At 63.5% G+C, this 10,931-nt stretch overlaps 2 protein-coding genes across 7 annotated transcripts; one reads left to right on the top strand and one right to left on the bottom strand.

Annotated features, from left to right (window-relative positions):
- The first annotated feature begins 1,217 nt into the window (after window positions 1-1,217).
- FOXH1 (forkhead box H1) lies at window positions 1,218-3,269 on the top strand. Of its 2 annotated transcripts, XM_055432314.2 has the most exons (4): window positions 1,218-1,364; window positions 1,737-1,896; window positions 2,182-2,286; window positions 2,390-3,269. In XM_055432314.2, exons 2-4 carry the CDS (start codon window positions 1,843-1,845, stop codon window positions 3,191-3,193), a joined length of 963 nt encoding a protein of 320 aa, XP_055288289.2. In that variant the 5' UTR covers window positions 1,218-1,364; window positions 1,737-1,842; the 3' UTR covers window positions 3,194-3,269. The 2 variants fall into 2 exon arrangements, with proteins under 2 accessions (XP_055288289.2, XP_055288291.2); XM_055432316.2 differs by lacking the exon at window positions 1,218-1,364 and having other exon boundaries at window positions 1,563-1,896.
- On the bottom strand, window positions 3,210-10,598 carry KIFC2 (kinesin family member C2). 5 transcript variants are annotated; one of them, XM_055432186.2, is made up of 18 exons: window positions 10,403-10,516; window positions 10,109-10,190; window positions 9,828-9,979; window positions 9,571-9,709; window positions 9,310-9,434; window positions 9,157-9,222; window positions 8,943-9,071; window positions 8,321-8,398; window positions 8,091-8,205; window positions 7,908-8,017; window positions 7,394-7,502; window positions 7,126-7,322; window positions 5,342-5,446; window positions 5,140-5,261; window positions 4,918-5,041; window positions 4,682-4,811; window positions 4,342-4,527; window positions 3,210-4,254 (listed from the first exon to the last, which is right to left on the bottom strand). In XM_055432186.2, the coding sequence occupies exons 1-18, from the start codon at window positions 10,499-10,501 to the stop codon at window positions 3,587-3,589; spliced, it is 2,736 nt and encodes a 911-aa protein (XP_055288161.2). In that variant the 5' UTR covers window positions 10,502-10,516; the 3' UTR covers window positions 3,210-3,586. The 5 variants fall into 5 exon arrangements, with proteins under 5 accessions (XP_055288161.2, XP_055288163.2, XP_055288165.2 ...); XM_055432188.2 differs by having other exon boundaries at window positions 7,234-7,322; XM_055432192.2 differs by having other exon boundaries at window positions 3,211-4,254; window positions 7,234-7,283.
- Between the last annotated feature and the right edge of the window lie 333 nt (window positions 10,599-10,931).

The raw sequence follows: 10,931 nt of genomic DNA, 5'->3' as shown, positions 1-10,931 counted from the left end.
ATGAAGAATCTGATAATGGAGGTAGCAGTGTAGCACCCTAACAACATCACCTCAGGCCCAGGCTTCCTCCTCCAGAGCACCCATCACCCATCCCTTCTCTCAGCACCTCAGTGAGAGCTGCACACCCACTGTATGCTCCAGATTTTCAGTCCTCTAAGGGTATAATTGGGGGCAGACTGGGCAGGGGGAGTGCTGCTGCTGCCCAGGAAAAATCTTGAGTAAAGTGATATAACGTGTGTCCCTGTGCTTCCATGACTTCCCTCGGGTCTGGGGGTTCTCATAGCAACACCCCACCACTGCTGGTGTCCTGGGCCTGATGAATCCCTTGTGCAAACTTGCCCAGTCCTCCTCGGGCCGGGGGGGGGGGGGGGGGACCCAGGCTTTGGGATGGCATACAGAGCAGGGTACAGAGCACTTGAGAGGCAGAGTCACAGATCAGGCCAGGGAGGAGGGGAGGGGCCAGTAGGGTCTGGGGCCAGAACCATGGCTCAGGGTTGCTGCCAAACACACTCTTCCAGGGCTGCACCTTTGGGCCAGGCCCTGTGCCTGCTAAAGCACTCAGAGGCTCTAGCCAGGCCTGAGCAGGGGGTGCTGGCACCACAGGCTTCATGGGGCTCAGCCTCCACTCCTCCCAGAGTGCCCCTTCTCCACTCAGGCCAGACCCCACCAGCCTGGTGAGCATCTCCCTCCTTCTAGCGTAAGCTGTAGGGCACTGGGAAGCCCTGTGTACCCATGCTTAACACAGCTGTCCTCACGCCTGCCCAGGGTGATGCCAAGTGGTCCTCCCAGGCTTCCCTCAGCAGGGACCATGATCCATAGGGATATATTCTCAAGGCGTGGCCCCAAGATATATCCAGTAAACCCCTATGGCTAGAAGGCTGCCCCTCCATGCACACCCACCCAGGGGCACTGCCTGAGTGCCCCAGAGGACCAAGTGACCTCCTCCTCTGGAAAACCTCCAAAGGATCTGGACCCAGAGGCCCAGAAGAGGGGCAGAAAGACAAACATGCTTCCTGGAAGCTCTCTCAGGCCAGGGAGGTCCAGCCATCCCAGGGCCACTGAGGTGCAGGGTGAGTGCACAGAGAGGACCCACTGTTGACCAGCACCGAGGAGGGAGGGACAGTAAACTCCAGGACCTGGGGAGCCCACCGGGGCCCTGTAGCAGCCTGCGGGAAATTCCCTTGAGTCAACTGTATCTGTCTCTTATTTATGAGGTTTCCTCCAGGAAGCCCTCCCAGACCACCGTCCAAGTCCTGCTAGCTGCTTGGCCTTGAACTCTGGGCAGGACCCACCCCTTCTTGGCAGCTCATCTTGGACCAGTCACTCCTCTGTTAAATGGGAGCCTGAGATCTGGGTGGGATAAAGTAAGTGTGTGTCCTAAGCCCCTTCCACAGACTTTTCTTTCCAGCTCTAGGAGGGTGCCCAAGGCAGCCGAGGGGAAAGGAATGGTGCCTGGGTGGCTGCTGCAGCCCCCACTGGAATCTTCCCTGCCCTTTCCCTCCCTTCCAGATTAACCGAAACCTGCTAATTGTGGCTCCCCTCCCCCATCGCGTATTTCTGCCTCCCCTCCCCTCCCCCTTCCATCCGAATGATAAAGGGCTTGGCCCGCCAGCCCCCGCCTGGCCTCAGGTCCCAGCTCTGCCTCCCCACACTAACACACTACCCCGTGCCCAGCGCCCACTGCCCGGCTGGGCCCCTGCCCACGTTTCCTGCTTCCCCTGCATGGGGCCCTGCAGCAACCCCCGCCTGAGGCTCCCTGAGGGGGATTCGCCCTCCCAGCCCCCCAAGAGGAGGAAGAAGAGATACCTGCGGCATGACAAGCCCCCCTACACCTACTTGGCCATGATCGCCCTTGTGATCCAGGCTGCACCCTCCCGCAGGCTGAAGCTGGCCCAGGTGAGAGGACCCCCGCCCGCTCTCCTTCGCACTCGGTGATCGGACCTATGCCCCTAGGCGTCCTCCAATGGCCTGAGGCCCAGTCTCCGGCCTCCACCCCGACCTGGCCGTCCCTAGCCATACCAGGGGGGCCAATCCCGGCCTGGGCACCCAGGGAGAGAGCTAAAGTGCTCGGGCAGACCCCTTCCTGGCGAGGCAAGCCACGCAGTGGCGAGGGGAGGGGCAGCGTTGCCCCCACCCGCGCGTCCTGGCTCATGGCGCCCACCGCCCACCCGATGGTTTCAGATCATCCGTCAGGTCCAGGCCGCGTTCCCCTTCTTCAGGGACGATTACGAAGGCTGGAAAGACTCCATCCGCCACAACCTCTCCTCCAACCGGTGCTTCCGCAAGGTGGGGCAGGGCGAGGGTCGGAGCCTGGGAGCGGGACGCCGGCGGAAATCCTGATATCCGGGGTCGTGCGGCCCCACCCAAGCCTAATCCCCTCCCTCACCAGGTGCCCAAGGATCCCGCGAAGCCCCAGGCCAAGGGCAACTTCTGGGCGGTCGACGTGAGCCTGATCCCGGCCGAGGCGCTGCGGCTGCAGAACACGGCCCTGTGCCGGCGCTGGCAGAGCAGGGGCGCGAGGGGAGCCTTCGCCAAGGACCTCGGCCCCTACGTGCTGCACGGCCGGCCCTACCAGCCGCCCAGTCCCCAGTCGCCGCCCTGCGAGGGCTTCAGCATCAAGTCTCTGCTAGGGAACTCCGGGGAGGGGACGCCGCGGAGCAGCCCCAGACGGTCAGGCTCAGAGCGCTCAGGGGAGGGAGAGGTACCTGCTGCACTCCCGCCCTCTGAGAAGCCTCTGTGGCCCGTCTGCCCCCTCCCAAGGCCCATCAGAGCAGAGGGGAAGACTTCCCAGGGGGAAAACAGCAAGCCCTCCGTCCAGCCCCCTGAGCCCAGGGCCTGGCCTCTCCACTTACTGCAGGGCACCGCAGACCCCGGGGTTCTCTCTGGTGGAGGTCACGGGGCCTCGCTGTGGGGGCAGCTGCCCACCTCCTACCTGCCCATTTACACTCCCAACGTGGAGATGCCTTTGGCCCCACTGCCACCCACCTCCTGCCCCCGGTGCCCTCCCTCCACCAGCACCGGCTATTGGGGGGTGGCCCCGGAAACCCATGGCCCCACAAGGCTGCTCTGGGATCTAGATGCTCTCTTCCAGGGGGTGCCACCCAACAAAAGCATCTATGACGTGTGGGTTAGCCACCCCCGAGACCTGGCTATCCCCACCCCAGGCTGGCTGCTCTCCTGGTACGGCCTGTGATGCTCCCAGGGCAGGGGCTGCTTTCCTCTGCCACCCTTAGGCTTGTTGAGGAGAAACCAAGGTCTGTGTGACTCTGGCTGCCTGAGACAGAGGCACCAGCCACGCTGAGAGTCCACATGTTTATTGGCTGCTCCAGAAGAGCTATGTCCCAGCAGGGCATCACCCGGCCCTGGTGGTTAGTCGTGCCTCTCCTACCCCTAGAGGCAAGGTTGGATGGGGCAGGGCTCTGCCTGGAGTAGCCCTTCCTTTCCCCTTCCTGGTCCCACCTTCTCCAGCTCTCCGTCCATCTATCTATCCATCCATCCATCCATCACCAGCTGTCACCTCCCCTCCCTGGCTCGGGCTGGGGGAGGGAAAACCTAATGGGGCTCCAGCCTAAAGCCCTGTCCTCCCTCAGCTGTTGCCTGGGAAAGAGGAAGCACCTTTGGGGGGAAGGAGATCGAGAATGGAGACTCTGCTTGGCTTTGGTGATTGGTGGTAGGGAGGTATCAGTAAAGGAATAGACAACATTTCAACGCAAGTTTGATGTGGTGATGGGATAGTGACTCTGGTGACCACTTGGCTGCGGTCTGCCTCTGCGGCCCTGGGATCCCCTGCTGTGCGCTGCGATAACAGCAGATGGTGATAAGGGGGATGGGGGGAGGTGTGATCGCTACCCCAGGCGGAGCAATCCTCCAGGGTGGGAGAGGAGGGTGGGCTCCGGCAATCTGGGGGGCAGCGGCCCCCAGAGGTCAAGGAAGTCATGAGGAAATAGGGAATTTGCTGCCTCTGCCCGCAGAGATGTGACCCAGGCTCCTTGGGCAGGACTAGGGAGGCAGGTCCTCTGGCGGTGCCAGGGCTGAGCTGGAGCCGCTGTCTAGGCCGGGGCTTGGAGGGCTGCCGGGCGACGGCGTGGGGGTGCAGGGGGTCCCGGAGAGTGGTGTGTCGGTGCTCAGGGAGGAAGGCGTCCCGGAGCGGGGTGCCCTGCGGGGCCTGGCCGGCCCCAGCTCCACTCGGCCCACACGCTCGGCGAACTTGAGCGAGCACACCGTCTCGCCGAGATCCTCTGGCCGCGTGGAGATCTGCGGGTAGCGGCGCTGGTAGGCGTGCCCTGGTGGGCGGCACCTGGCATGCAAATCACCACCCTCCCCGCCGGCCGTCCCGCCCACCTGCAGCAGCAGCACCACCGTGGCGCCGGGTCCCAGCGCCGGCTGCAGCAGGCGCGTGAGCTGCGAGTCGCGGAAGGGCACGTGGGGCCGGCGGGCCCGCAAAGCGGCCATCACGCCTCCCAGCGCCAGCAGCGAGCGGTTGATGGTCCGAGCCTCCCGTAGACGCTGGGCGCCGTCCCGATCTTCCTGCGACGTGCCGGCCGCCCCCGCCTTCCAGGCGCGCTCAGACCCCGCCAGGTCGACGAGGTGCAGCGTGCCTGCAGGGGGGAGCGAGCCCGGCGTGGACGGAGGCCCGGCGTGGGTACAGCGAGGCCCCCACAGGGCTCAGGTGCCGAGGTACCTGCGGTGCCGGGACCGCGCGATGGGGACGCTGTGCGCAGTGTCAGCGTGACCAGGGCGTGCGAGCGAGAGCTGCGCTGGTTCATGGAAGTGGCGGCGGTGGCCCGGTTGCTCCTCCCCAGGCTCAGCATCTGCAGGACGGGAGGACAAGGGCTGGCCTGCGGCGGGGCCCGCGCCCCCAGTGCGGGTACAGGGCGGGGGCTTGGAGGGCTGCGGGGCCCCCCTGGGCAGCCTCACCTGGTGCAGAGACTCCAGGTTGGGCACGTCCCAGTGGGTGAGGCCGGCCACCTGGATTCCCCCCTGGCCTGCTGGGCCCTGCCTCACTGCCAGGCGCTGGGGAGGCCCTGGTGCAAGGAGGTCCCTGGTGAAAAAGGGCAGGGCTCCGTTAGGGATTCTTGGGGGTGGAGACAGAAGAGGTTGGGGCTGGGGGCAAGGCGGGAGGCACCAGGTACCCCTGACCTGACAGCCTCGTTGTAGATCTCCACCATGCTGAGGGTCACATGGTGCTGCCCGCCTGTGCCCATCTCCCGGAACAGTGACTGCAGTGCCCTAGGAGCGATGCCGGGGTCCTCGGGTGGGCCCTGGGGATGGCATTGGGTGCCTCAGCAAGCTCACATCCCAGCCCCTGGCTCTGGAGCTCCCCAACTGCGCCCTTTCCCACCTCCATGCTGTAGGTCTTCCCCGTCCCTGTCTGACCGTAGGTGAAAATGCAGACACTGTAGCCCCCAAGGCAGGACAGCACAGCGGACTCCAGCTCCCTGAAGACCTAGGAGTGCAAGGGGTTTGGAAGGGCCCTAAGCCTGGGGCAAGATAACTTGACCATAACTTGATTCCCCTGGGAGGAGACTGGCTTTAGGGGAATGTGGGGGAAGCGAGGATCTCCCAACAGACAGAGGAGGCTCCCTGGACAAGGTGGCATTTGCAAGAATTTGCCAGCCAAAGAGGGAAGAAACATGACAAATAGTGGGAACAGAGTAATAGAGTCCCAATGACTGACTGCCTGGGAGACTTGGGGGTGTAGCAGTCAAGGGTCCAGACCCTGGACTCGATGGCCAGGTTCAAACCCTAGGTGGGATTGGAGGCAAATCACTCATCTTTCCCTCTGCGAGGTGGGGACTGTAGCGGCACCTGTTGTGAGGATTAAGTGAGAACGTGGAAAGAGGGCTAGTGCAGCACGTGGCATGTGAAGGATGAACCCAGAGGACCCATGGCTGGGGGGTGGCAGCAGCCAGAATCTTGAAGCCAGGCCCTGGGCGGGTGCACAGAGGCAGATGAAGGGGACATGGAGCTGAGACTTGGCATCCTGCTGGCAGCTGGACACGAGCAGCAGCCTCCTGAGCAATGACATGGTCAGCTTCCACGCCCAGAAGGCGTCTGGTAACTGAGTGTGGAGCCAGTACTGTCTGAAATTTTGACTGCCAGACACTAGAGCAGAGCCCAGAAGAGCCAGTGAGGTGGCTCAGACTCCATGGCTAGGAAGGAGCACTGGGGGTGCTCCTGCAGAGAGGGGACACACAGGTGAGGGGGCTCAGCACCAGATGCCTTTAACTCTTTCCTCCAGAACCGGAGGGGCCTGTCCACCCAGAGGACAGTGCACAAAGGGGCCTCTGTCCAGGGCTGCAGCTGGCATGGAGGCTGAAGACAGGGTAGGGGTGGTGTAGGGGTAAATGGAGGTAGGTAGCAGACGGCTGTGCCCCCAGAAACTGAAAGAGGGAGCCCTGGCCACCTGCCAGGCACTCTCACCACTGTCTGATCTCTGACAACTCTGCCTCTCACCTCACCCTCCAGGCTCTCAGCCTTGCTCCTGAGCTAGGGAAGCTCCAGCTGCACAGTGTGTGTGCACTGGAGAGGGTGTGTGGGAAGCAAGGTGACGGGCGCTGGGATTTAAGCCTCTGCTTTCCAGCTCCCTGGGTCTGGCAGGAAAGGGGAGCAGGGCAGGATCTGAGCAGGGCATTGGGAGAGCCTGGCTGCCGGAAGTTCACCTGTGCTCCCCACTCCCCCAACCACAAAGCAAGGAGGGGTACCCCCCCTCAAAGCGGGTCAGTCTGAATGCTGGGCCAGGGGAGTGGACAGCTGGAGAAGCCTGGGGGACGGAGGTCCCCAGGCACAGCAGGGCCCCAGCCGTGCCCTGCAGCCCTGTGGGACTGTCACCTCACGCATGCTCTCCTAGCACAAAGTTACTTTTGAAAATGTTAATCTTCCTTTAAGCCATAATCTGTCTTCCCCGGCCTGCAAGAGCTTGGTGAGCAGATGCAAAGGAAAAACCCTAGGAAGAAAGTAGGTGCCCAGCTAGGATGCCACCCTGCTCCCAGGCCCCCTGGCTCCCCTCCCTTCCTTGCTGGAGTCCAGCCACCCTCTCTCCTAGGAGGGCGGACAGACAGGAGCCTCCCCAGGACTCCAGGGATCTGAGACACAGTCAACACAGATCCAAGGGTGGAGCATCACCTCCTCCTGGCTGGCGTGCGGAGGGAAGACCCAGTCTAGGCGGAAGCGACGCTGGTGCCCTCGATAGCAGGTGGTAACAGTGCCACCCGGGCCGGGCTCTAAGCTCACCAGACTGGAGGGTGTCCCTGGCCTCAGCCGACACAGCACACGGATGTTTCCTGGGGTGGAGATCAGGTCCAGGGGCTGCCTCCTAGGTCCTGAAGTGTGAAGAGCCTCCATGTCCCCAACCTCTGCCACGCCAGCCCTTTGCTCCCCAAACCTGCTGTACCCTTGAGCTCCAGCAGCCGCCCTGGGCATCCAGGCAGAGGCCCCTGCTGCGTTTCTGCGAGTTGAGTCCCAGTCCCATCAGCTGACAATGCCCCCAGAGCCCAGGAAACCTGGGGGAACAGAAACGTGAGAGAGGGGCCGACACAGGGAGGGGAGGCAGTGGAAAACAGCTGGGGCATGCAGTGCTGAGGGCAGGATCTACTACGCGGCACAGCTGCGGTGATCTACCACTTTCTGTGGCTTCAGGCCCCGGGGGGTGGGGGTGATCTCTCAGTGACCTGGGATGAAGCTCAGGGACCTGAGGAGAATGGTGGCTCCTGGCAACCCTGTGAGAGAGCCACCATCACCCCAGTCTGCATAGGACACAGTCACTCTGGCTCCAGAGCCCCTGGTCTCCATCAGAGCACACAACACCCTGGGAATGGAAAGGAGGTGGGGACAGGGGCTCCCCAAGGGAAGGCCAGTGAAAAGGCTGCCAGAGAGCAAGTGCGAGGGAGGGAGCAAGCGGTCCTGACCTGTCCCTGGGCTTCACTCAGAGAACCCTGGCAGCTCTGGGTAAAGGTGCTGACGAGTCCCCGGAGGTCCCCACAGCCCTGACGCAAGCTGGCCATGCGAGCACGAAGTCCTGCAGGTGAGGCCATGGTGAGGGAAGGCCAGACCCCACGCCTCGCCATGCGCTCCACAGCCCCAGAGCTTACCTGCCAGCTGCCCTCGCATCTGCTGCAGCTCCCTCCTGCAGTTCTGCTCAGTCTCCTGCTGGAGCTGCCGGAGGGCCCCCTGAAGGCCCTGCAGCTGCACCTCCTGCACCCCTAGCTGCCCCCACCCAAGCCAACCCCTGTCACTGAGGAAACAGGCACTTACCAGGCTCTGCCTCAGACACCCCCTTCCCAGCGACCCAGACTTCCCAGCTCCTGGGCCCAGTGCTCACCTGGACTCGGAGGGCTTCCGTGGTGTCCTGGGCTTCTTGAAGCCGCCCCCGGAGCTCCAGCAGGTCTTCGGCCTCCTCCTGCAAGGGGAGTGGGAGCCAAACTGTGGAGGCAGGAGGCAACTGGGGGATGCATTCCAGCTACCCCATTTTATGGATGAGAAAGTTAAGAGAGGGTTGTAAAGCTGGTCACACATCCGTGCCTCCCAATTCCAAGCAAGTGTCCTTTCCCTAAGTCCTTCTGCTCCCTTGAGGTCAGCCACTGGGAGGAGCCTTGGAGTGAAGAGAGGGGATTCTCAAGCCCCCCCCACCATTTATTAGGCTGTGTGGGAACTTCAGTTGCAGCATTCGAACTCTTAGTTGAGGCAGGTGGGATCTAATTCCCTGCCCAGGGATGGGAATGGGCCTCCTACATGGAGAGTGCAGAGGCTTAGCCCCGGGAGCACCAGGAAGGCCCCAGCGTCCGTCTTCTGAACAGGGCTACCACGCACTTGCTGCCCACAGTCTGGGCCCAGGTCTGAAGGGTCAGAACATGAGTCCTGAGAAAGCACGGGCAGTGCTGCTGGAGACCAGTTGTGCGGGAGCCCCAGGATGGAGGGATGGTCACGGCTGAGAAGCAGGATACCTGGGGGGCCCTGGTGTGGGGAGCAGGGCCCCAGTGCAGCAGGAGGTCCCGAGTAAGGCTCAAGCTCTGTTTAAGGGCTTTATTCTCCAGAGTCAGATGCTGAACCCTTTTCTCTGAGTCTGTTGCTCCCTGGGAGAGAAGGAAGCCCTCAGGATTCGCCTGGAGGCTGGGACCCTCTCGGGTCCTTCGTCCAGCCCCCATCCAGCAGTCTCACCACTCCCAGGCGCAGCTGGCCCAGCTCCTCCTCCTGATGTTCCAGCTGCTGCTTCAGCTCTTCCAGCTGGAAAAGAGGGAGGGGCACAGGGTAGTACACCTCCTTCCAGTCTCATTCTAGACTCCCAGGCCCCAGCTGCTCTGGACTCCTCACCTGTCCAATGATGAGCTGTTCCAGCCGCTGCCAAGCCCTCTGGTCCTCCTCCAGCTGAGAAGGTTGCTGCCCCTGGGCCTCACCCCTTGGTGAAAGGGAAGGGCTTTCTTCTTGCAATGGGGATCCTGGGGTGGGGTGGACCCAGTTAGAACAGAAGAGCTCTATGGCCTGAAAAAGGGCACCTCACATCTGGCTACTCGGGTTCTGGGGGGCGTCAACCCCTGGACAGACTCCCTCTTCAGCTCACTACTCCTTACGCACCAGCAGGAGGAGGGTGCTGCACCCCTGAGACAGGCTGCGTCCCCTGGGACAGGGCCTGCCTGCCCCTGGGACTTCGAATCCATGCCAGGAGAGCCAAGAGTTGACCAGTCACCGTCAACAGTGGGGGAACATCACCGGGCTGGGAAAGAAACAGATATCAAAGTGGAGAAGAATGGGGGCCGGGTGGAAGAAAAACAGGGATGGATGGACCTGGGGAGACAGAACAACAGGTTGCTAAAAGAGTTTCAACTGCTCACCTTGCTCAGGTCGGGAGGAGTCCCAAATCTCTCTTCTGCCCCCAGCTGGACTGAGAGGAACTCGGCAAGACGCACGAGAGCCTCTTCCAGGGAGACCTCCGCCGGACAGCGCTCGGCTCCTCCTCCCGACCCATCCTCGGCCTCCGAAGAGCCTGCGAGGCCAGGGAGCAGGATGGGGAAGCGCGCTCGGTCTTGTGTTGGACGCTAGACCACCAGCCGGCGCCTGCCAGGTCCCTCCCTGCATCTCTCAGCAGCGTTCCCGATGCACCAACAGTACCTACCGACCAGGCCGGTCAGCTCGGTCCACAGCTCTGCGGTTGGCTGGTCGGCGCGGCGGCGACTCCCGGGCTTACAGCGGGCGCTCTAGGAAGGCAGCGGGGGAGAGGCCCTGAGGAGAGGCCAGGCAGCCCGTGGGGTCCCTGCCTCCGGGGACTGAGCCCGGTGGCTGGCTCCAGGCTCTCCAACACCAGAGACGGGGTCTTCGGCACGGGCCCTCCCCCGCGTCAACGCCCTGGGACCTGCGAACCGTTCTCGGGAAGCGGGTAGCCGGCCGAGTTGAGCGCTGCCCCCCTCACCTGGGCGGGGTTCCCAGCGTCGGCGGCGGCCAAGGCCCCGCCATCCCTGCGGAAGAGGCTGTAGAAAATGTAGATGAGCAGCGAGTAGAAGGCGTACATGGGAGCGCGGGGCGGCAGAGGGCCCGGCTTCACGCCGCCCCGCGTCCCCGCGCCGACACCGCGCCCGCCCGCCGCAGAGCCCGCGCGCATGCTCCGGCGGCCGCCCCCTCGGTGCAGCCCCGCACCCTCTTCCAGCATCCCTACAGTCCTCCGCGGAGGACCGCGCGCGGCGCCAACCCTCAGAGGCAGCTACCTGCAGACGTCCAACCTCCCTACCCGCGAACCCCCTGCTCGGCCCCTCCCCTCAAGGCCCGTCCCCGGCCCTTTCCAAGTCCCGCCCCCGCCCTTCCTCAGCCCCGCCTCCAAAGGCCCCACCCCGCCCCTTCCTCAGCCCCTCCCCTCAAGGCCCGTCCTCAGCTCTTTCCAGGCCCCGCCCCCGCCCCTTCCTCAGCCCCTCCTCTCAAGGCCCGTCCTCGGCTCTTTCCAAGCC

Source organism: Moschus berezovskii, chromosome 16 (assembly GCF_049115385.1).
Source record: "Moschus berezovskii isolate FMDL1 chromosome 16, NW_MosBer_1.0, whole genome shotgun sequence".
NCBI classification, from domain to species: Eukaryota; Metazoa; Chordata; class Mammalia; order Artiodactyla; family Moschidae; genus Moschus; species Moschus berezovskii.
The sequence above is the reverse complement of the archived record's forward strand: the minus strand, read 5'-3'. Positions and strand labels throughout refer to the sequence as shown.

What these genes read in the sequence shown, in the direction of transcription:
- FOXH1 (XM_055432316.2), top strand. Translation starts at nt 1,723, where the DNA reads ATGGGGCCCTGCAGCAACCCCCGCCTGAGGCTCCCTGAGGGGGATTCG. An exon ending in GCAGGCTGAAGCTGGCCCAG is followed by an intron (nt 1,897 to 2,181) that starts GTGAGAGGACCC and finishes CGATGGTTTCAG; the next exon opens with ATCATCCGTCAGGTCCAGGC. An exon ending in CCAACCGGTGCTTCCGCAAG is followed by an intron (nt 2,287 to 2,389) that starts GTGGGGCAGGGC and finishes CTCCCTCACCAG; the next exon opens with GTGCCCAAGGATCCCGCGAA.
- KIFC2 (XM_055432186.2), bottom strand. Translation starts at nt 10,501, where the DNA reads ATGTACGCCTTCTACTCGCTGCTCATCTACATTTTCTACAGCCTCTTC. An exon ending in GATGCGAGGGCAGCTGGCAG is followed by an intron (nt 8,018 to 8,090) that starts GTAAGCTCTGGG and finishes CCTCACCTGCAG; the next exon opens with GACTTCGTGCTCGCATGGCC. An exon ending in GCGCGGTCCCGGCACCGCAG is followed by an intron (nt 4,528 to 4,681) that starts GTACCTCGGCAC and finishes GGCACGTCGCAG; the next exon opens with GAAGATCGGGACGGCGCCCA.